General features: G+C 45.7%; 5 protein-coding genes and 1 non-coding gene across 6 annotated transcripts; 3 read left to right on the top strand and 3 right to left on the bottom strand.

The window, feature by feature from the left end:
* Window positions 1–317: 317 nt before the first annotated feature.
* On the bottom strand, window positions 318–2,238 carry LOC131293960 (uncharacterized). The gene is made up of 2 exons (XM_058322009.1): window positions 1,775–2,238; window positions 318–1,713 (listed from the first exon to the last, which is right to left on the bottom strand). Exons 1-2 carry the CDS (start codon window positions 2,236–2,238, stop codon window positions 318–320), a joined length of 1,860 nt encoding a protein of 619 aa, XP_058177992.1.
* Window positions 2,239–7,169: 4,931 nt separating this feature from the next.
* LOC131281944 (uncharacterized) lies at window positions 7,170–9,438 on the bottom strand. The gene is made up of 2 exons (XM_058311319.1): window positions 8,966–9,438; window positions 7,170–8,904 (listed from the first exon to the last, which is right to left on the bottom strand). Exons 1-2 carry the CDS (start codon window positions 9,436–9,438, stop codon window positions 7,272–7,274), a joined length of 2,106 nt encoding a protein of 701 aa, XP_058167302.1. The 3' UTR covers window positions 7,170–7,271.
* Window positions 9,439–10,420: 982 nt separating this feature from the next.
* Window positions 10,421–11,201, top strand: LOC131282728 (small ribosomal subunit protein uS15). Its single transcript, XM_058312263.1, has 2 exons — window positions 10,421–10,707; window positions 10,816–11,201. Exons 1-2 carry the CDS (start codon window positions 10,498–10,500, stop codon window positions 11,059–11,061), a joined length of 456 nt encoding a protein of 151 aa, XP_058168246.1. The 5' UTR covers window positions 10,421–10,497; the 3' UTR covers window positions 11,062–11,201.
* Window positions 11,202–14,151: 2,950 nt separating this feature from the next.
* LOC131294901 (kynurenine 3-monooxygenase) lies at window positions 14,152–18,032 on the top strand. Its single transcript, XM_058322954.1, has 7 exons — window positions 14,152–14,472; window positions 15,096–15,165; window positions 15,232–15,471; window positions 15,633–15,720; window positions 16,521–17,175; window positions 17,249–17,410; window positions 17,829–18,032. The coding sequence occupies exons 1-7, from the start codon at window positions 14,299–14,301 to the stop codon at window positions 17,967–17,969; spliced, it is 1,530 nt and encodes a 509-aa protein (XP_058178937.1). The 5' UTR covers window positions 14,152–14,298; the 3' UTR covers window positions 17,970–18,032.
* A 658-nt stretch (window positions 18,033–18,690) lies between these two features.
* Window positions 18,691–21,297, bottom strand: LOC131294902 (2-acylglycerol O-acyltransferase 2-A-like). The gene is made up of 6 exons (XM_058322955.1): window positions 20,980–21,297; window positions 20,702–20,842; window positions 20,529–20,626; window positions 20,329–20,460; window positions 18,929–19,470; window positions 18,691–18,855 (listed from the first exon to the last, which is right to left on the bottom strand). Exons 2-6 carry the CDS (start codon window positions 20,831–20,833, stop codon window positions 18,698–18,700), a joined length of 1,062 nt encoding a protein of 353 aa, XP_058178938.1. The 5' UTR covers window positions 20,834–20,842; window positions 20,980–21,297; the 3' UTR covers window positions 18,691–18,697.
* Window positions 21,298–22,340: 1,043 nt separating this feature from the next.
* Window positions 22,341–22,433, top strand: Trnay-gua (transfer RNA tyrosine (anticodon GUA)). Its single transcript has 2 exons — window positions 22,341–22,377; window positions 22,398–22,433. It is a non-coding gene; the product is annotated as a tRNA-Tyr (tRNA).
* The last annotated feature ends 1,643 nt before the right edge of the window (window positions 22,434–24,076 follow it).

Raw genomic sequence — 24,076 nt, 5'->3', positions numbered from 1 at the left:
GCTTGCGTCACAGCACCAGTACACGAATCCCAACGCCAATTACTATCATTATCCTGCACATGTTAACACATTCCACCACTATAACTATCATTAGTGTTCATATACATGTAAATTTATGAGACTAGCGTAGTGATATCCTATGAAGTAACATCGACAAAGGTAAAGTACAATGAATCATAAAACTGGAACCGTTGGTATGAGATCACACATTGCGGTTTGCAATCGATTTGGATGAGTGGAATATTGTTACCGAAGGGCTAATGACCCGGAACCCTTCTGTTTGTCGGAGAACATTCCTTTAACGGTGTTTAGCGCCATCAGAGCGCGTACAGCTTCGGCAATTCCGACTCTAGTCGAAGCAGCTGGACGTACGTCTTCAGCTTCATCGTGGCACCCGGTCCGACGCCCACCCCGGCACCCATGCCGTCCGCGTCTCCAGTGGCCGACTTCACGAACGTCGAGTAGTATGACACCAACTCCTGCGAACCATCATCGTCCAGGTCGGCGATGAGCAGAGAGTTTTCCTGATAGTTTAGGTCCGGCTGGCAAAGTCCTTCCGCCGGGTCACCACCTCCACCGATCGGTTCCCGACAGAACTGAATCACATTGCTCTGGCTCGTGTTCTTGATCTTGATGTAGGTGGAATTGAACACGATCAGCTTGATGGTCTCCTTTAGGACGCGTGAACTTCGATTATCCGGATCGCGCTGGCTCCATTCCCAGAACTTTATCACGAACCCGTAAACCGCGGACCGGTTGTCGGAGCCAAAGTTGGAAAATGTCAATCCAACCGGTTGCATTCCGTACAGGTGTCGGCCGGACATATTCCACAGCAGCTCACCGGTAGCCTCTTCAGTCAGGAGTACCGAGGTGGAGCAGTTCTCCGGACACTTGCCCCGATTCTCCACCATCAACTGCTTCCCACCGACGTTGGTGAGGGTGCGCTGCTTCTCCGTGTTACGCCGCTGACCGAAGAACTTGTGCTGCGGCAGGACGGTAGGCGTAAGGTGCTCCACGCGCATATCTAGGGCCTTTCGGTGGATCAGTTTATAAAGTTCCGGCAGCGATTTGGCCTTCTGCTGCTCGGACTTTTCGCGCACGCAGTTAAACTTCACGTTCAACTCTTCATCCAGCATCAGTTTATGTACGTACAGGCACTCCTTGACGGCGTACGAGTCACCGATGGTGAGCCCTTTCCGGCCGGAAATCATCACCAACCGGTTGTGCTTCGTCTCGCTGGAGCTCGTCACGAACAGGAGGTCGTACACGCCGTCCCCATCGACGTCCGGGATGAGCAGGGGAAAGTCGAGCATATCGTTCTGTCGCCCGCTACTGCTGCGCCGATTGTAGCCCTCCGCATGCCAAAGCCACTCGCCGGACAGCGGATCGATGCACTCCAGCTGGCCGTGCTCGTCCAGTACCAGGCAGTCTGGGGCGCCACTTCGGTCGGCGTCTAAAAGCGTGCAGTCGATGCTCTTCGGTTCATTAGTCATCTGATCGTACCAAGCAACCTTGCCGGAGCTGCCCAGCAGCGAAATGATCCCGTTCCGTCGGCGGTACGAATCGTCAAACTCTGGGAACATCTTATCGCCACGGTACATGAAGACGAGGTTCTTGCTTTTACGATGAACATCCTTGACTACGTTTATCACACCTTTCAATTCAATCTTATCGTAGTTCCGTATCCAGTTTTGCGTCTTCACTCGTTCTCCCCTGTAGGATATCGAAAACAGAGGTTAGATTAAGCAACCATGAAGAGTATTCTCCTCCGTACCTGGCCGGGCAAGACAAATCATCCGAACAAGGAATCACCCAAAGAAAAACGATCAGCGCTAGAAAGCACACCACTAGCGATGCCACAAAGCAGCACTTTCTGGGTGAGGACATTTTGTGGTCCGGTATCGGACCGGCCTCGTCCACGTGGAATACTCCGCTCGCGTCCTCAACATCGCTCGGGCTCGGAGGATAGCCACCGTCATACAGAGCCGCTCCACCGTTCTCGGTGCCACAAGGGGAGCTCATCTCGGCCGCGGCGCATCCCTTTATGCCGTTCATAATGATAGTCGTCGTCACACCACCACCACCACCACCACCAAGAGTAATTCCTCCGAACGTTTGTTCCGTTGTCCGACGGACCGCAATCGTACGCCGCAGCAGCTCTGCTTCGCTTTCTGAGTCGGTCAGTGTTACCTGTGGAAGAGGGGAGTAGATACCACCGGACGAATCACTATTGGGCATACTACTATGAGAAGAAACTAGAAACAACGCACCGGGTGTCGCGATCGTGATTAATTGTTTTGCATCGACCTACAACTGTACAAGTTGCTGTTCCAATTACCGTTTTGGGCCCTTTTTTATATGATCGTCCTCGTAGGCGACCTCTCTGACCCGTTGTCCCCATCCCGCATGTGCACCAATAAGGTAGGGCTAGGATGGGAGGGTTACCGTTTTATGACCCTTGGTGGATTGTTTTGGAGAATCTCTGCCGCTGGTTTGCAACTGTTACTCTGATGGCTGAATGGGGCCCGTAGTAACTTATGGGTGTTGTTTTGCCCATGTCGATCCGATCCTTTCCTGTAGGCAGACCAAGTCCCTAATATTACCTACCAATGTCGGGGGTTTGAAGGAGGAAATAATTACAAACTCACATGCGAAATGCTTTCTATCGTTAAGGCAAATCACGTGGAATTAGTATGGGAAGCTGCATCATTTTGCCCTACTGTAAACAGCCTACTAGACGAAGCAACGAGGATCAAGTTGTGGAAAATAAAGCTATTATGCAGGCTACTAGTCAGCCCTTGCCATCGAATACCCTTTCGCGCTTATCAGTCTTGGCGTCTGATCGACTGATTAGGTGTGGCGCGACGGTAAATAGCGCCTAATTAGTGCATTGATTTTCGCGAAGACAAAGGTCATCTTTTAACTTTTCTTAGTCATTTCGAAAACATCGTTTTGCAAGACTTTGAGACAACTTTTCAAATAGAAGATCACGCGAACCTTTCCGTTATCAAGCATGCGAGTATCGAACTCGTAAACATTTTCTAAAGTAAGCGATTTCTTCCAACTTTCCCCGCATTATTTTACACTCTCTAATGAATTGCCTTCCAACCTTCGTTCGGTAGTTAAAACTGAGCTCAATACATTGGATTTGGTATGTGCATCTATCTTAAATTGTGTTTAGTAAATTTGTGATAAGACTACTCACATTCGGTTCACACCTTGTTTTGCTGTGGCGCTTCTCGAAGTTTTATCGGAAGATTAAATAAAACACACTCAGTTCCTAATCCACACTTGTAGTATTTTGTACTAGATAGTAGCTGCGTTCAATCAATGCGCTTGTTAACCTTCTTCCCAGTGAGGATGAAACTTCCCTAGAACCGAGCAAACGATCGTTCCGATTATCAGTGGTTTATTGGAATCACCTTCTTGATTGATCAGTTATTTATAAGAAGGCCATCACAGTTAGAACCTGAATCTGCGATGGTGTTCAAAAGTCGGTAAAACATTCGACGAAGGAAGCAATGTGTGAGTGTATGTTGGGTTGCACGTATTTCTTGTTTTCTGTTTTTTTGTTCGTCGTTCATTTGCTGCGATTGCACCGACACAAAGCTCAGCCGCCCGCAACGAGATACGATCTGTAGGCGAAGACCGGGCAGCGGTTACTAAGGAGCAAGTTGGAAAGGGGCTTAGGAGGGTGGTGGAAGTTTAAACGAACGAACGAACACGACAAACAATCTTCTCGATCACCATCACTGATAAGTAGAGTCCACTAGATTTGTGCACGTGCGGTGAAGCTCTAATAGGCAAACGGACAGACGTGGGATCAGCCGATGGTTGGGTTACAGGAAGCTGGGATGCGAACACGTTACAGTCTCGCGACTTGTTGATACCGAGCTGTGCGGGTATTTTTTGTTTTTGGTAATCTCCATTGTAAAATAGATTAAGTATACCGAGCCCTGCGCAGCTCCAGTGATCGATGCGGATGGGACAATCCCGGTCAGTACATTCCTAGAAGTAATTTCTTCGGCCTTTCTTTTTACTACCTTTTTGTTTCCTCCTCTTCTAATTGCATGTTGTTCGCGATATGGCCCATTACGCGTACGAGTGCATCAATCAGGATCTCTTGAACCGACTGTGAAATACAGCGTGAGAGAGAGCAGCCATTTTTATCTTATTGTAGAAAATCTTCACGGAAAACCATTAATCGGATAAACGGTAAGCAAACATCAATGTATTTGGAAGTGATATGACGACTGTATATGGGGGTCCGCGACAGCCGAGCGGTAGCGCCGGTTAGAAAATCAGCCCATGAGCGCCGGGGCTCACCACTTCGAAGGCGTGGGTTCGAATCCCAACCGAGACCGGACCCTCCCCTGTACGAGAGGAGTGACTATCCACGTACAACAGGGAAACAAGTCTCGTAAGCCCTTAACGGGCAGGCATGACCAACAGGTCATTATGCCAAGAAGAAAAGAGATGACGACTGCTTATCAAAAAATTATATCAATCAAAACATCGCAAGAATGAGGGAGAAATTAAACAAACAATTTGTATTCTTTCGATTGCCGACGCGCTTGTCACGGGAGTCAGAGCTAATCAAAACATGGGACACGATCACGTTGGTATGGCGGCTTCTATTGGTGTTTTTGCGAGTATTATTTAGACATTCTACTAATCTTTAAAAAGATTTGTTTAGTATTCTGTTGGATAATTAACCTCGAATGAAAATGATTAAAAACATAAATAACGGTGTGTGTAACCGTTGTACTGGAAAACATTATTTCTGCACTATCTCTCCACACTGTGAGGGCAACGATTCACGATGTGATGTAAACAAGCCTATTAAGAAAGTTACTAGGGATGGCGCATTACTAAGGGAATGACGTCGTTGTCGGAAAGGGGGTCCCTCGGTTTTTCCCTGCCATAACCTGTGGTCACAGCTTTACGCAAGGTCTTGCGTATGCGTTTTTTCCCATGGGAGAGATAGGGGCTATCACCGAAGACGATAGACCTTGCATTTTCTGTACTAAAAAATCAAAGAGTTTGATTCTTGCCGCAGACTCTTGCGTTTTTATATGTCAATATTAAATATTGTTCCTAGTACATTTTGATGAGCTTGTATACTCAGGAAAGAGGTGTATTCAAAAATTAAAGTATATTTTGGGGCAGAAAACTGTGCTCGTTTGACAGTTTAACACGTTGACTGCCATGGCTATCATTTTTGATAGCCAGCTGTCATTAGTTCTAAAAAGTTTTTGACCCATAAATAATTGAAAATGCAACACAAAAATTATAGTAATATTTAATATCAATTCTTTGGGAAGTTTAGTCTTTGTTTAGCCTTCAAAACCCGTTGGTTTAATAAATTTTATAAACAAATTAAATGAAAAAAGATTGTTCTAAAAAAGTGTGCTAAAAACGCTTGGCAGTCAACGTGTTAAAAACGCAACCGCAAGACCTTGCGCAAAGCTGTGACCACAGGTTTACATCGTTTACTACGATTGTTCTGTCATCCTGAGATTAAATCGTCAGTGTTAAGAGGATGGGACTACTACGAGTGAAAGTGACTGCGCAGCGGTAAGCCACCTGAACATTATTTGCATTTAGATATGGTGATTTGTAAATGGTTCTAATAACACACCAGTAAAACACGACCTTGAGATGCGCGTAAAGCACTATCGGTGCTCTACATCTTGTCGTTACCACGATAAAAACATGTTTTATCAGCACTGTAGGGATTTACAACCTTTTAGTTGTTGTTGTGAACTAGTACCATAGCTAAAATGTTTTATTAATTCTTAACGTCTTAACACTTTTAACATTTCACAGACAAAACTACAGCAGCCTTATTATCTTCTTCTAACGGCCTAAATTATCTGCTTCGTGATTAGTGAAATATGACCTGAATAGGAAACAAAAATTTTCCCGAATCCCGTTTGGAAAATTATGCACATGTCCTTATGGACTCCAAACCTTACATGGTTTTATGTGCATTTATTTTTAACCGAAAATCAATCCTACTTTGAGGTTGTAAATACAAAAGTGCTTCACTTTTAAGTTGTGCTAATTACGCCAAGAGCATTGTATATCTTCTGTGGTGCCGACGAGCGTTTTTTCAAGTAGGATAAGAATCTAGTTCCAGTTCGGCAGTGTATCATAGCGGATTGTTAGCGGTGCACGAGTTTCCTGAAATAGTTAGCGGAAAAGTAAGGTTATCTTACGGCACGACCGCGTGGTGACGCCGAGCTGGAGCTCAGGTCAGTTTGAGTCAATCAAGCGGACCACGAGTTTTTGTGTCCTGACAACGGAAGGAATTATCCCTCCCGTGGACGGCGGGTTTACATATGGCTATTATAGCCGGTCCTAAAGGACGAGCCCCTTCATAGGAGTTTGGACAGAGTCGGTACGCCTCTGATTACGAGTAAGGGAACAAATTGTTCGACTTAGCGTAGGAGAATATACCCCAACTCGCATACCGAAAGAAGAAGAAGGTAAGAATCTAAACTAAGTTAAGAATTCCTTCGAATGAAAATCATTAAAATTTCCATATGAGTCAATGTACAATCTATGTGAATTTACATTTTACCTTTTAAAAACACGAAATTTGATAAATTCTTTTTGGATATTTTTAATCCGTTGATAGTTTCATGCAGGGCTGCAAATGGTTTCTTTCGAAAGAGGCAACCCATATTTATATTAACATTTGCTAACCACTGTCCTTGCACAGTCGTATTCAACATTAGGTCCTAGTGGAGCACTATTCATCTTTATTTAGAAACTACATTTTTCCATGTCTTTTGATTGTGTGGCTATGAAAATAGAAGCGTGTGCTTGCCACGGTGCCTTTGGTTGTGTGTGCATGTGTGCCAGGAGTATGGTTTAAGGTGTCGACAGTGATAATAGTCACTAGCTTTCGACTGCTATCATATGCCGATGAGTGCAAGGATTGGGAAAGTCTATCCTTCGTTGCGTCGCTTGCGTCACAGCACCAGCACACGAATCCCAACGCCAATTACTATCATTATCCTGCACATGTTAACACATTCCACCACTATAACTATCATTAGTGTTCATATACATGTAAATTTATGAGACTAGCGTAGTGATATCCTATGAAGTAACATCGACAAAGGTAAAGTACAATGAATCATAAAACTGGAACGGTTGGTATGAGATCACACATTGCGGTTTGCACTCGATTTGGATGAGTGGAATATTGTTACCGAAGGGCTAATGACCCGGAACCCTTCTGTTTGTCGGAGAACATTCCTTTAACGGTGTTTAGCGGCATCGGAGACTGGACCTTCGGTGCCCGACGGTGCGTAGAGCTTCGGCAGTTCCGACTCTAGTCGAAGCAGCTGGACGTACGTCTTCAGCTTCATCGTGGCACCCGGTCCGACGCCCACCCCGGCACCCATGCCGTCCGCGTCTCCAGTGGCCGACTTCACGAACGTCGAGTAGTATGACACCAACTCCTGCGAACCATCATCGTCCAGGTCGGCGATGAGCAGAGAGTTTTCCTGATAGTTTAGGTCCGGCTGGCAAAGTTCTTCCGCCGGGTCACCACCTCCACCGATCGGTTCCCGACAGAACTGAATCACATTGCTCTGGCTCGTGTTCTCGATCTTGATGTAAGTGGAATTAAACACGATCAGCTTGATGGTCTCCTTTAGGTAACGCATTCGCGTGCGGAAGCCTCCGGCAGGCCGGGCGGACGGTGTCGATTGATTTTGACCGCGCGCCGACAACGACGTCTTCGAGATGGCATCGAGCCCCGGCGGGCCAATCCATGGCTGTTGGTGGGCAAAATGTTGTCGGTAGCGTCGGTGAGCATCCTCGACGCCATCAAGCCCAATTGCAGCACGTCGGAAGCGTGAACTTCGATTGTCCGGATCGCGTTGGCTCCATTCCCAGAACTTTATCACGAACCCGTACATCGTGGACCGGTTGTCGGAGCCAAAGTTGGAAAACGTCAAACGGACCGGTTGCATTCCGTACAGCTGTCGGCCGGACACGTTCCACAGCAGCTCACCGGTAGCCTCTTCAGTCAGGAGTACCGAGGTGGAGCAGTTCTCCGGACACTTGCCCCGATTCTCTACCATCAACTGCTTCCCACCGACGTTGGTGAGGGTGCGCTGCTTTTCCGTGTTGCGCCGCTGACCGAAGAACTTGTGCTGCGGCAGGATGGTGGGCATACGGCGCACCACGCGCATATCTAGGGCCTTTCGGTGGATCAGTTTATAAAGTTCCGGTAGCGATTTGGCCTTCTGCTGCTCGGACTTTTCGCGCACGCAGTTAAACTTCACGTTCAACTCTTCGTCCAACATCAGTTTGTGTACGTACAGGCACTCCTTGACGGCGTACGAGTCACCGATGGTGAGCCCTTTCCGGCCGGAAATCATCACCAACCGGTTGTGCTTCGTCTCGCTGGAGCTCGTTACGAACAGGAGGTCGTACACGCCGTCCCCATCGACGTCCGGGATGAGCAGGGGAAAGTCGAGCATATCGTTCTGTCGCCCGCTACTGCTGCGCCGATTGTAGCCCTCCGCATGCCACAGCCACTCGCCGGACAGCGGATCGATGCACTCCAGCTGGCCGTACTCGTCCAGTACCAGGCAGTCTGGGGCGCCACTTCGGTCGGCGTCTAAAAGCGTGCAGTCGATGCTCTTCGGTTCGTTGATCATCTGATCGTACCAAGCAACCTTGCCGGAGCTGCCCACCAGCGAGATGATCCCGTTCCGCCGGCGGTACGAATCGTCAAACTCTGGGAACAGCTTATCGCCACGGTACATGAAGACGAGGTTCTTGCTTTTACCATGAACACCCTCGACCACGTTTATCACACCTTTCAATTCGATCTTTTCGTAGTTCCGTATCCAGTTTTGCGTCTTCACTCGTTCTCCCCTGTAGGATATCGAAAACAGAGGTTAGATTAAGCAACCATGAAGAGTATTCTCCTCCGTACCTGGCCGGGCAAGACAAATCATCCGAACAAGGAATCACCCAAAGAAAAACGATCAGCGCTAGAAAGCACACCGCCAGCGACGCGACAAAGCAGCACTTTCTAGGTAAGGACATTTTGTGGTCCGGTATCGGACCGGCCTCGTGCAGGATGGCCACGTTGTCCGCGTGGAATACTCCGCTCGCATCCTCAACATCGCTCGGGCTTGGAGGATAGCCACCGTTATACAGAGCCGCTCCACCGTTCTCGGTGCCACATGGGGAGCGTATCTCAGCCACAGCGCAACCTTTCATGCCGTTCATCATGATAGTCGTCGTCACACCACCACCACCACGAGTGATTCCTCCAAACGTTCGTTCCGTTGTCCGACGGACCGCAATCGTGCGCCGCAGCAGCTCTTCTTCGCTCTCTGAATCGGTCAGTGTCGTCTGTGGAAGAGGGGAGTAGATACCACCGGACGAATCACTATTGGGCATACTACTATGAGAAGAAACTAGAAACAACGCACCACGTGGCGCGATCGTGATTAATTGTTTTGCATCGACCTACAAACTGTTAATTGCTGTTCCAATTACCGTTTTAGGGCCCTTTAAGGATTGTTTTGGGGAATCCTTTCCGACGGCTCGCAACTGCTAGGCTGCTAGGCTGCTGGCTGAATGGAGCTCGTAGTAACTTATGGGTGCGAAGCAACGGAAGGATGCTTGTATACCCCGCGTATCAACTCCACGAGCAATGCCTCGCGAAGCATAGTGGATGCGATCGAAATCAATCGAATTTATGCTTTTGCATAAATGAACTTGTTTATTATTCAATGCATCGTTGGCACCAACTTAACGAGAGGTTGTTTTGCTATTTTGTGCTTCCGCCCGAGCATGCGCATTGTAATGTGTAAATTAGCAAGGGTTAGATAATTTGTCGATTTGATTTGAAAGAGATTACCTACTAAGCGGCAAATTTAGTAGAAGTATTCAATTTAACTCTTTGTCAAATAAAATCGTTCGTAAAATGCTAATGTTATGAATATACATATTTATACTGCAACTGTATTTTTTGTAAAAGGCCTTTTGTTTAAAAATGATTACGTTGGATAGCGACCTCTACATATGAACCACAATACTAAATATGACAGCTGTTGCATGTAGTGCCTGAACCTGAACCTAGGAAATGGCAAGTCCGGGCTGTGTTGTGTGGGAACTGTAAAACTAGGTTCGCTGCCAACAAACACTTTCTATGTGGTCTCGGGATAAGACCATTCGCGAAGTACTATAAAATGCCACTTAAAAAGCTAGTTTTTTGTTTTTTTTTTTAATGTTTATTGCTGAAGGATTAAAATGCATTACTTTGTGTTTATTCATACCGTTTTATTCACTGTCGAAATGTCACGAACGGAATGAACCTGTTGGGTTCAGGAAGAGGCTGCCAACTCCATCCGACAGTGCTGTGCTGTCATCTTTTGACATTTGCCTCCATCTTTCTTGTGCGAACTTTCGGTGAATTAACACGCGGTGCGAAGGCACGAATAAAAATATCGAAAAATGGGTCGTATGCACGCTCCTGGCAAGGGTATTTCCCAATCCGCGCTCCCGTATCGTCGTTCCGTGCCGTCGTGGCTGAAGTTGAACGCCGAAGATGTGAAGGAGCAGATCAAGAAGCTCGGCAAAAAGGGCATGACTCCGTCGCAGATCGGCATCATTCTGCGGGACTCCCATGGTGTGGCTCAAGTGCGCTTCGTCAATGGCAACAAGGTTAGTTTGGGTCATGGCAGGTGCCGGGTGCACCGGTAAGTGGTATAGCGTATGGTTCGGTCACTAATCGACACCATTCCGGTGTATTGTTGTGTTTCTGTATTGTAGGTGCTGCGTATTATGAAGGCGGTCGGCCTCAAGCCTGACATTCCGGAGGATCTGTACTTCCTGATCAAGAAGGCCGTGGCCATCCGCAAGCATTTGGAGCGCAACCGCAAGGACATCGACAGCAAGTTCCGTCTGATTTTGATCGAGTCGCGCATCCACCGTCTGGCCCGCTACTACAAGATCAAGGCAGTGCTGCCCCCGAACTGGAAGTACGAATCGAGCACTGCTTCCGCTTTGGTTGCCTAAGAAGGAAAGTGGTGTACAGTTCTGTGACCTGGTGAACGAGTTGGTCTATCTTCAACATCGGAAGTGAAATGTTGGAAATACAATAATACATAAACAGCTGGTGTCTGGATGGTGCCAGGTTCTCTACACAACAGCTTTGTTATTTGAAAAGGCCGAAATTCGATTTCCGCTGCTCGAACGTTTAAACAGTACAATGGGTCTAGCGGTTTGTGTTGTTAAAGTTGCCAGGCCATCGACGACATCTAATGGTGAGCGGTAGAATCTATTTAAGTTTGTTTTGCAACGAATTTATGATTTCTGAGTCAGTTGAACAATTTCACACATAAATTTTATTCATTACAGTAATGATTATTTAGAAGATAAGTTTCTCAAAACTCTTCCCATTGCAAAGTTGGGACTGTGTTCGAAACCTTCATTTTGTTCAACTGTTAGGTAGAAAAACAAGCATTGAGTGTTTTTCTTCTAGCTTTGCTGTCTCAATACAGATGCTTATACATGACTTAATTGGCTGGGGAGGGGGCAGAAAATGATAGGCATTTTATTTAGGAAAAGATATTAAAGTGAAGTTAAATGAATTAAATCGTCTACAAGTGGGTATTTCTTATATTTTTCGAGCAAATGCAGGGCTAGAAGAAAATCGAGCAGTAGTAAACTCGACATATGTTATGTCGACTCATGCAGTTTTCGAGTAGCCGTATCGGTTCGCGCAATTGTTGCACGTGGTTTGAAAATTAATGTTTTTGAGTTGGTTGAAGAGAACAAACGAACTTTTCTTTCCAATCCAATAAGTGCACATCATTTTTTAAATTAGAAACTCGAAATGTTGGACAAGCCAAACAAACTAATATATCGACTTGGTGATACGCTGAGATGATCAAATCGTGCTTTCAAATAAAAAAAAACCTCTTATAAGACAATAAGCCTTAAAGAAACCTCCTGCAGAGTACACGAAAAGTATGGCGCTTTGTTACTCCTAGCGCTAGTCTTGTAAATGGCTGATTCAGTTTCTTTGATTATATACCACCTATATCAACACGTGAAACAAACCAACATACAGCAATAAAGACTGCTACAGTTTGAAATCAAATGAAAAATATAGTCAACCTTTTGATGTGTATGTCAACCCAAAATATGTTGCAAGCTTTTTGCAAACACGGCTGTGAGGCATGGCACATCGCAGTATGTGACTATACAGATCATGATGCATGGCACATCGCTGTATGATAAGATCAATCAGATGAACAGCCATCAGCACGAAGTTAAAGCAAGGGCGGGATTTTGATCACGGTAGTTTGGTGAACCGCATCCAACCTCTTCTGGAATGCTTGACCTGCTTATTGATAACGATTAAACCATTTCATTGGCCATGTTGAATATTCCAAACGAAGCTAAAGTTTAGCCATAACCGATCCGGACGCGATAAGCTCTGGGTGTGTCTAGTTCCATGGTGATCGATAGACATGTCTCAAGAAAGTTAACTAAGAACCATCCTTTGCGTTTGTGGAATAAGTTCTGTGGGTTGGTGAAGTTTTACCACGTGCTGTGTCATAAGTTTTGTTAATTACATACTTCTAAATTTAATGTCTCTTTATCGTATTTTAAATACACACCGTGCATTTTTACCATTGAAGTTTATTTCAGGTGTGACGTCAAGCTATGTTGGTTCTTTTCGGATTATTCTGGACATTGCATCCGTACAGCAAGCCGTGCGCCAGACCGAAAAACAAACACCCGAAGATTTATGTCACTCCTTTCTCGGGATTGTGCTAACTACCAACGGCGGTGTGTTAGGTTCAACAACCGAGCAAGATTACGCAAATTAATTCAAAGACATTCTTATTATTTGCCTTTTCAACATAATTAAGCTTACCTAGGCAACAGATGTCGCAATGCGCGTTATTGCATTATTTTGTTTATTTTCACACTCTCTGATGACCACGGCGGGCAGTCGTCCGTTAAATTTGTGTCTGCCAGTCGAGAGGTTTATTTATAACACCTTCCGGGTTTCCACTTGCGCCTGAGGAATCGGAATGTGCTGCACTCATAAACTCAATAAGGGCACTAGAAATTCCGGATTAATAAGTATTTTCAGGGCAGACCGGAAAACAAAACGGCTTTTACGCTTCCTGGCCATCTCACTAAAATATCATTGTTTTCGGTTGTTCCGTTAAACAACATTGTAGCTTAATTTGTTAATCGCTAAAAACGATTACCATTCATCACGGCGTTGAATATTCTTAATCAGATTGAAATAGACGATTTCACGCTTTTTTTTGCATTAATAATAAGCTTGACAGAAAAGCAAAACAGATGCAAAAACATCTTCAACTTAATCAGACAGTCAAATCTTCGGGCGTACAAATTCCATGAACCTAGAATACTCATTTCCGCGACGGTAGCTTTCGTTGATAGCGCTAGCCGCCCAACATTACCGTCGTTAGTTTTTGTGCACCAATTTATGGAGTTAGGAAAAACTGATCTGAAAATGCAAAAATCAAAACCAGTTCCAACTAGAACTTTCTCTGAAACGAATCAACTGCGAGGAAAAAAAAAGTTTTTCTTTTTTTCCACCTTTCATGACGATGCCACGTTATTAGTTTAATCTGTTACAAAATGTGGTGTAATTCGCGGTAAAACCAGACGAAAATTGCACACTCTTCTTTGCATCCGTCTAGTTAATTAGTTTTGCTGTTTCTCTGGTAGAAAAAGTGATTTATTGGCCGCCCAGTTGAGTACACTCCTACGATCAGGTGGGGCAAACCTGAGCCATTTCTACTTAGAGCACTTGCGACGACGGGATGGATCGTATTTCCCATCGTACTTGGGGTATACAGTTGGCCGGTCAAAACGTTGCGCAGGGAAAAGGACCACGCAAATGCAGGGACTACAACACGAGAAAGAAAATAAAAAAAACGGTCCGGAAAGGTGATAACGTCCCACACACACTTCAAACGGGGATGGAAGGAACGCAATGAAGCATGCGAAGGAAGCTACGGTGCGGAAGAGATAGCGCGGTACAGACGCGGGATCGAGGAGCCAGCGGGGATGAACTCTTTTTGGATTGTCTTTTACCGTTGGGCATGCCCTGCGCAATGTTCAGTTCCGTTCGGACGCTTGACCGTGGCAGTTCGTGGTTGCCTGGAACCAGAAGCTAGCACGTCTCCGGATTCCTGCCAAGAAGTGTAGGATTGTTTTAAAATAGTCATCACCAGCTGTAGGGAAAGTTCATCGTTTTGTATGCCGAGTGAGCCTACAGGCAGTAGTTTCAAGAGAAAATCGAGAAAAAGGATAATAGTATACGACAACCCGTATCCAACCAAGATGGCAACTAAGAGTGGACAGTACGTGAGAACAAATACGAACGGCATGCAGAGCCAACCATTGGACGTGGCCATCGTTGGCGGAGGATTGGTAAGTGAGTCTTTGATGTCATCAAAGGTAGTTTGTACAAGACTTATTAGTTGTATGGTAGAGTAGCAAATTTTTAAAAGCAATGGGACAGCTACTTGTCGTTTGAAGAGGTATAGTTTTTAAGTGCAAACATGCTTTGCGAACGTAATTACCGTACTTTAAAACGACGAGATCCTTCTAAGTCCTCGAAGTCGGAAAATAAAACTAAACCCTCATCTCGAGTTTCGCTTGCAAAGTGATGGTAAAAGTGACCAGTCAAACGACACATTTATCAACTAAAGAATACTACACTTTTTCATCTTCCGCCGGGGTAGATTAGACGATTTTCTTAATTAACGCGGCCTATCTGTTAATTTTGTCTGTAATCTCGTACGTATTCGGGAATTTAATGAACTTCTTCATTTTTGGTTTTGTTTCCGTTTTGCGATGATGAATACCAATTTACTTTGTAACGAGTTCACTGACCATGCACAAGAAATAAACGATTGAAGGTTGCAGATAACACTTAACATCGAGATGTTTTCTATGTTGTCTATTCTTAGGTTAATGTGCCGAACGTTTTTAAATTAATTTTTGCACTGTATTAATTTGTTGCGTAATTTTATGTTGCATCGTATTTCAAGGTTGGATCCCTGCTGGCGCTGCATCTGGGCAAGAAGGGTCACGAAGTGAACCTGTACGAGTACCGAGAAGGTAAGATCAGTTAAATTTTGGGCCACCCAAGCAGATCATACCTGAATGCGAAGGTTTTGTTCACAGACATACGCACGGCCGAGCTGGTCATCGGACGCAGTATCAACCTGGCCCTATCGGCACGTGGTCGGCGTGCGCTCGCCGAGGTCGGCCTAGAGGAAGCCCTGCTCGGGCATGGTATTCCGATGTCGGGCCGGATGCTACACGATCTGAGCGGCAGCCGGAAGGTGGTTCCGTACGATGCCAACACCAACCAGTGCATCTACTCCGTTGGCCGAAAGCACCTGAACGAGGTGCTCCTGAATGGTAAGTTGTGGGCAGGCGACCAAGAGGGTGGGGGGCCGACTGGAAGGTTCGAGGCTCGGTGTCAGATTACGGCGAGTGCCTTCGAGCGGCTTCATCATCGTACGGCGTCTCGAGCACGTTACTAAGGTTTCCCTTGTTTTTCCTACTCCTACTTCCGTCAGCCGCCGAAAAGTACCCGAACATTCATCTACACTTCAATCACAAGCTGGTCGGTGCGAACTTGGACGAGGGAGATTTGTCGATGGTCGAGTGAGTATGAATGAGTTGACAATAGTGATAAGTGGGCAGGAATGGTGCCTGTTTAGAAAGATTAGACAGCACTGAAGTCACGGAAACAAATGGAATGCTTTCAAACCAAACAGTTGTTTTGGTCCTTGTTGACGAAACAGGGCATCAGTTAGACTAATCGAAGCTCTTATCGAAGGTAGTCCCACTCTCGAAGCTACTATGGTTACGCACCTTTTAGTTCCCACCATCAACAACAAATGGTTCCGGAGATATGATCTCTATCGTAAGCATTTTCCTTCACGTATTGATGGCAAGAGACGCACGGTTCATATCTGGACACATGTCTCTCGAACGTCACGCCATATCGCCCGAAGAAATCAGACATGCGTTCACGAGTTTGTCTGCAGTTTTCCCAGACGGCATGTGGAAATGGTAGGGTAATAAACTGATCCCTTAATGCTACCACCAACCTGTTGAATGGCAACTCATATCTCTCCGCTTGATGTTTATTTTTGTATGGTCCCGGAGGAGATTTCTTGTCTTGTATGATCTTTCTGCGCTTGGGAGCTCTGCTTTCTATCTACAACCAAGTGTTATCAGGAGAAATGGCTAGCGAATTGTTTATCTCGGGCCCGTGTCCCCTGCGATGTTGAGTGGGAGATAGCAGCTTAAGATCTTATCTGCATCGGGTGTTTGTCACGGGATCCAATGAAGTGCGTTGTAAATCAACGTAATATGAATGGAATAAGCGTTTGGCCCCCAACAACAGCGTTTGTTTGTGAAATGTTTTTTTACGGTACATTTTATTCCCTCTCCAACAGCCCCGCGACGAAGGAAGTGAAGAGTGCCAAAGCGGATCTGATTGTTGGCTGCGATGGCGCGTTCAGTGCCGTCCGGAAGGAGATCGTCAAGCGACCCCGGTACGACTTCAGCCAGACGTACATCGAGCACGGTTACCTGGAGCTCTGCATTCCCCCGACGGCGACCGGGGAGTTCGCGATGCCTCACAACTACCTCCATATCTGGCCACGAGGAAAGTTCATGATGATCGCACTGCCGAACCAGGACCGCACCTGGACGGTGACGCTGTTCATGCCGTTCACCCATTTCCACAGTATTACCGATGCGGACGCTCTGCTGGATTTCTTCCGGCAGTACTTCCCGGATGCGATCGATTTGATTGGGCGCGAGCGACTGATCAAGGACTTCTTCAAGATCAAACCCCAATCGCTGGTGATGATCAAGTGCAACCCGTACCACGTTGGCTCGAAGGCACTTATCGTAGGCGATGCAGCTCACGCCATGGTGCCGTTCTACGGGCAGGGCATGAACGCCGGCTTCGAGGACTGCACGGTACTGTCGGAGCTGTTCAACAAGCATGGCAGTGATCTGAGCCGTATTTTACCGGAATTCAGTGAAACACGCTGGGAAGATGCACATGCCATTTGTGATCTTGCGATGTACAACTATGTTGAGGTATGGATCTTCTCCGCTTTAAGTTATTACAATGTGCGAGAGTCCTTCATTTTCACGATTTCACTCATTACAGATGCGCGATCTGGTCACCAAGCGATCGTATCTGCTGCGGAAAAAGCTGGACGAGTTTCTGTTCTGGCTGATGCCGAACACATGGGTCCCACTCTACAACTCCGTGTCGTTCTCCCACATGCGCTACAGCAAGTGCATCGCCAATCGTGCCTGGCAGGATAAGGTTGGTATATAATGCTTCCGTGCTGAACGAAAACAAAACAACACTTGGTGGACTTTCACTTACACACAATCGATACACTCCGGCAGTCAAACATGGCAGATGTGGTCTTGTTCTGATTGGTTATTTTTCGTTAACTATCGCAATGGCAGCTACTGCTGTTTGCGATTTACTATGAGCGTTCCGATAGCGAAGCGATTCAAACGAACCGTGCAATTTTCGTTCGGCGTTTTAATTATGGCGCTATCTACTACCGTCCAGAACGTTCCCAAGGATGCGTTCCATTTCGATGTGAGCGTGTTATTGAAAACATTCCTTACCAATTCCATTCACTTGAAGCCACCGTGGAATCGAATAGGCGTCTTCTGTAAATGATAATGGGCCTTCTATTGATATCTCCTCTACTTTGTATGCTTTTCAGATTCTCACCCGCGTCCTGTACGGAGCTACAGTAGCATCGATCGCCGCCATCGGTACACTCACCTATCGACATCTGACTGTGAGTCACCTCGAACGGCTGTCGTCGTCCGTGTTGTCCGCCTTTCAGTTGCTGAAATCCTAATAAATATTCCCCTATCCCTACTCAACCGCTATACTATTAGATGAATGATATCAATATAGGTTTTTGAACTAAGTTTGATTTTTATTTTTGTTTTCCTTTGCAATTATTCCAACAATCACGTTAGCTACCGTTTAGCTACATATCCTTACATTAGATAACATTTAACGCGAAAGAAAAAGGGGTTGAAGTTGATACTTCCGTCGTTCGTTTCGTTTGGTTTGATCATGCACATGCTTTTTTGTAGCTTTTTGTAGAAAAAAAAATTACGAATCAGAAAATGGGCCTTTTCCCAACCATAACCACAAATTAAAACATTCAAAACCAAAAAAAAAAAAACAATAATACGGCACAAACATTACATGCACAAAGTAATGGCTACATCTACCTTCGCTTAAGGTACCTGGTCGTAAGCTTCCTAACGGATTACTTTTTATCATTTTTTAACCTTTTCTCTTTTCCGAGCTTGAGCGAATCTCCTCAAAATGGGAAGGATTTTAAATAATTATATGAAGGCTCGGTGTGCTCATTATCCGTTGACAGTCTCATTTTTCGAACTTCAAATAGTTGAGTTTAAATACGATGCTTTTTATCTGCACAAATCTTACGAGCCAGCGCAAGAAAAGTGGTTGAGGAGCATCTGTTTCCTAGTTTTTGGTTTAGCGAAGTGTGTCTCTTAGGAGTTTCTTTTCACATGATGAGCTGGTACTTAGGTTGGTGGTCTTATGCTGTTACTCTATGACAAGCTTGACATTTTTGTGGTCAGCTATGAAGCGCGATTTGTGCGTTTCGAACAGCGCGTCCAGCTCCCGACAGAAACGATCGTGCAGCTCATCGACCTGCTCGTTGGTGGGTTCGTCCACCTGAGTCACTTCAACCGGAGGTCCGACTGTAAATGGTAAGAAAAAGCAAGTATGTCAGGCTCGCTGTTTGATCGTCCAGAGGAACGCTGATACACTTACCAACTGTGTTCAGTGGTTTCCGGCGCGGAATCAAACCGTAGCTGTACTGGAAGAAGCCTCGTCCGACGAACGCAGCCGGCGCGATGCCGGTCGTGTTCTTGACGAAGTCCTGGAAGCGGCGTAGCTTGGAACCGGGCGGATTCGGTGGCTGATCGAACAGGTCCACCTCGCCGAACGTTATGACCGGGACGATCGGGGTACCGGCCTTTATTGCCAGCTTGCAGAAGCCTTTCCGCTTACGCAGGACGAGCGTGTAGTTGTTCGGGCGGCAGTGGAGCGATTCGGCCGCCCCTCCCACCACGATGACGACAGCGTTCGCCGTGAAGCCATCGTCGTTCAGTGGATGTTCCGGTTTGTTCGATGCCTTCAGCAGGCTCAGGATGCTGTTCTGGTTCGCGGAGGTCAGTCCCCAGCCCAGCAGCAGCTCGCGGAAGAATGGTATCGTAAAGTGGAAGTTTAACGTAACCGGGCGCGATCGAATCTTGGGGAAGTGATCATGGAAGCCGGTCGCATTGGTGGCGAAGTTAATAAACGCACCCAACCTGTAAGGGAAAATAACAGTTGATTAGAAAATATTTAGATTGAGCCGCGATTTCATCCTGCACCGGGGAAATTATTGCAACATACTCAAGTGTACCGAATCTAAAACATTCCCTGATAACTCATTGCCGCCCTATACCCGATAAGCGATATCAATTGTCTCAAGTTCCTTATCGTACCAGGTTAATTTTTAGCAAGCAAATATTGTTATTGTTCATTCCTTCAATGGATGGGAATTGGACTTAAACTCTTATCGACTTCAATTAATACTGTTAACCACGCTTTTATTCGAAACAAAATTGTACACCGAATATGTGAGACCCTATCGGAAATATTGGAAATATGTTTGCGTATCTTTATCTGTAGGCATGAATTAGGAAATAAACTTTCGAGATATGAATCCCAGATATGGTTGAAAATTACCAAATCACGTTTACCGATCGTTAACCTGTTTAGATAAAGGCAAGCCAACCGATGGGGAAATAGTTAAGCTCCCAAAAAAGCATAGCTTTTTGCTGCTCTCGCTTTGTTTCCCTTATCAAAAATCGTCCACCAACATACACGTGTATAGTTGTAAACAAAATTAAAAGTGTGATACTTTGGACCGTTGAAGCCGCGGCTCGTAGCTACCGAAAATTGGTTTAGTTCGTTCCATTCGGGCATTGCATTTGCGGCCGGAGTCGTATCTTATCAGCGCTCGATTGACGATGATTTCGACCCACCATCCGCGCGTTAGTGCCTCGAGGTTCAATCAACCAGCGGACAAACGTTTTGCGTTGTGGTAATGGTCGCTGCGTAATTTCGGCGCACTTAGACTGTGTTTTCTAGAACTTGGCCGAACTCTCGTAGCCGTCACTTACCCAAGAACACCGTGGGGGAAGGCCGCAAAGATGTAGTTACGGTTGGGATCCAGATCGACCGTCTTGTGAAGCTTGGCGGGGAAGTAGCTCTGGTACAGCTTCCACCAGAATAGATCGCGCCACCATTTTACTCTGCACGTGGAGAAAGAGGTACGTTAGGCAACACGCTGGATCATCTGTCATCGTGGCGTTTGACTTACCCCTGGCCCCGACCTCCGTTGAGAGTTATTTTACGATCGGTGTAGATGAAGTAACCGTAGATAACGCACAACGTTTTGATGAATAAATTACCATAGATCTGTGTACGAAACAGTAAGGTGATGGTTAGTCGGGAATCTGCTTGAGCTGGAATAGGAGGGATACGACTAGTTACCAGCAGGACGAAGTAGGATATCAGCATGCCCAGCTCGCCGAACAGAATCAACCACATCCACAACGCCGTCGACAGAGTTTCCAGCCGTCGCCGCATCGGCACATTCAGAGGTGCCCACTCGATTTTCCCCATGTTGGACACCTGCGATCGAGAAACAATCAAACCATGTGATTAGCACACAACACGTTAGGCACCATATATGCCGGGTCAGGCCAGGACGTTCCTGCGGCTGCGTCCGCCCTTTTGTCTTGACACTTACTAAGCTTGAACACGCCTACCTAAGTGCACAGTGTACACCAACCCGAACACGAAACACAACAGCACCGGTACGTAACTGGGTGAACATTAACTATCGAGCAAGACCCGACCCTACATCCGGGGTATAATCCACCGGTGTGCACGCGCTCAGCACGGGTGTAAGGTTAAACAGTGACTGCGCTCTGCCGGGCCGGGCCACGGTCGTGTAGTACCGACGCCTATCAGGATCACGCACCGCACCGTATCAGCTAGTGCCGACCCGAGTACCGAAGTTTGGAAAAGATTTTCGTGCCCCAAAAGAAAGGCACTCCGCTTCCCTTACCAACACACACACACACGCTTTCAATTGTGGCTAAGCACCATATGGGCGTTATCGGTCTGGAATGACCTGTTTCGAAAAGCATCGGTTTGGGGTGTGTATGCCAGGTACACGGCACAGCTGCGTCGACGACGGCCGATAAGGACGTATGCGAACTATCGGACGCGATCGATTGGCTAGGGAGGACTGGGTGTCGACGAGAGCGGGGAGAATGCAAGCGGTTATGATAAGAAGACGCAGTGCATGCCCGGTTGGCGTATTTTTGATACGCTTCTGATGACGCTGGTCGATGCACGACGGCGGTTGCATTACCTTGCAATCAGCGATGCAATTAACTTCTACGGCGTTTAACGTCGCATTCCAGTAGCGTGCATGTTCACATACATGGATTTTTTTTTCGATGTAGTTAGAAGGTTAGAAAAACTTGTTTCTAACTACATCTTAGCAAAATAATCAGCGAACAAAAATGTTAAGATCAAAAGTGTTTCAGGTTGTTTTTCCATTAGAAGCCGTACATCCATCTCGCAAGCGGACACACGCAACAGGCGACGGTAATCGAGATTCTGCTATTATCGAAAGCAAATTAGATAACAGCCACAAAACAATCACACAATCGCTCCGGACACCGATATGGCCATCCATTGCCGAGCGCCTTCGGTGGAAACAAAATCGTCAAGATCGTCTATTTGCCTAATCAGCGATAAACCCCCTGTAACGTTGGACTTTGCTTGCTTTTTTGTTCTTCGTCTCTTCTCATAACGTAAACAGCTTTCCCGTCTTACCAGGCGAGATGGGGAATAACGAACGAAGGATTTACTATGACTGATCGGTTTATGAAGCATTAAATGGCGGCATTTTTATCGCACATCCCGTGCTCTTAGCTGAACGAGCAGTTTTTACTCTTCATTACAAAGTGGTACGAGCTGAAGGATAAAGTGAACGGTGGAAATGTGTTGAAAATGGGTTGAAAAGTTCACAAATTACAGCTAGTTTTGAAAGAGATGAGTAGAAGCATTGCTTTGCAAAACAGCTGTACGCTGATAAGACACGTTGCTTACGTCACCTTCGATAGCTCAGTTGGTAGAGCGGTGGACTGTAGAGTGCATGGGATAGGTAGTAATCCATAGGTCGCTGGTTCAAATCCGGCTCGAAGGAGAGAAGGTCTGTGAAGCTTCTTTTTTATTGCTTGCTCTCATCAAGTTTAAATGCATATCACTTTTACACTCTACTCTTTTGGTACTCGTTATTAATGTTTTACATACGCGGTGCCTTGAAAACGAATAAAATCATTCAAAATTTCTTGTACACTCTGTTGCGCGCACGTTGTTTACTCTGCGTTGCTCGCGAGATGCCTTTTCGGTTCGATTCATTTATATACAAACAAACAATCGCAACCAAAGCCACGACACTTATCGCGAACATTTCTCACGCCTTTCTCGCACAGATTATTTACGCTACTTTACTTTGTTGTTTTAATTCTCTTTTCGACGAAACCGTCACCAACCCGCGGAGTCATCACGATAGAAAATGTGACGAGAGTACTCTCGCTGGTATTTTCTTGTGTGTCACCGCTACTCTATGGTTTCCCGTGAGCAATAATCTGCTTATGAACGCATGCGCATCACATTCATAATGTGGCTTGACAATTGCTGAACTTATATTGGTACGAGACCCACGAAAGAACTTGTTAGAATGTCAGCACGAAATATGACATTGGCTTTGTACTAGTTACCATCAAGCTTACCTTGTTTAACAAACACTTTGGGGTGAGACAATAAATGTTTAAGATGAAACACTTTCCTCGATCTTCAAAACACGCATAAGTGGGTTAGAAAATCATCACAACTGGCTCCACTTGGTTAAAATGTTCGCAGTTTGAACTTCAATCCATTTGCCCGTGCATAATGATTGCAGTAGACCCTTTTAAAGAAACTGTTAACGCACTTCTTTCTGCACCTATCACTTTTAAAGAACGAGCAACGCAATTATCACAAAAGTTATGACACACAGGCTTCAAATTTCGCGCTTCAAGCCTAGAACGACAAAGACTCACCCAGTTGAGAACATTGAGCGATCGTTACAAGACCTTCTTTATTCTTGGCTCCCTCGGGCATGACTAACTGTCCAACGAGATAAACCTTTCGCGACGTCAATAAGGGCTGGGCAAAAAGTTTTCCTCGTCGATAATAACAACCTCACTCAAGGGGAAGGGCATGCAAATGGACACACTCCCGGCGTCATATGTCGCCGACACTAGCAAACCGAGAACTGACGTACGAACCACTGTCTCTTTTACAACAAGCACAAATCTTCGAACGATCGAGAGGAAAAATCGGTGGAAAATTGCCGCCAAATGCGAGAGATGTTGGTCTCGCGTCGGTCAGTGGACTCTCGCATCTGATAAACGCTCGTTTTACGACATTTCTTAAATTATGATCGCGATTTATTTTGTGTCGGTTGCGTGCGAAGAATATCACGTGGGATTGAAACTGTTGGACACTTGGTATGATGATTGTACATGACACAAGGGGCAATAATGTTTTTTTTTATCGATCTCACGAGATTTAGTTAGCTATTTTAGAATTGCAAACGCATAGTAAACTACATGAGCTGTATAAATAAATTCCAAGGGGGTTTTGACATGTAGGCTTTAATTAATACTATATCGCTATTTATTTCAAATTAATTAAATTTAGTTTTAATATATCTATTTTCCCAAATACTGTTGTATCCTTTTTAAAAAAAGTAATTGACCTAACTGTTTGGGCATTGGGCATTAACCATCTTTAATTTTAAAT

Source organism: Anopheles ziemanni, chromosome 2, assembly GCF_943734765.1.
Source record: "Anopheles ziemanni chromosome 2, idAnoZiCoDA_A2_x.2, whole genome shotgun sequence".
NCBI classification, from domain to species: Eukaryota; Metazoa; Arthropoda; class Insecta; order Diptera; family Culicidae; genus Anopheles; species Anopheles ziemanni.
The sequence above is the reverse complement of the archived record's forward strand: the minus strand, read 5'-3'. Positions and strand labels throughout refer to the sequence as shown.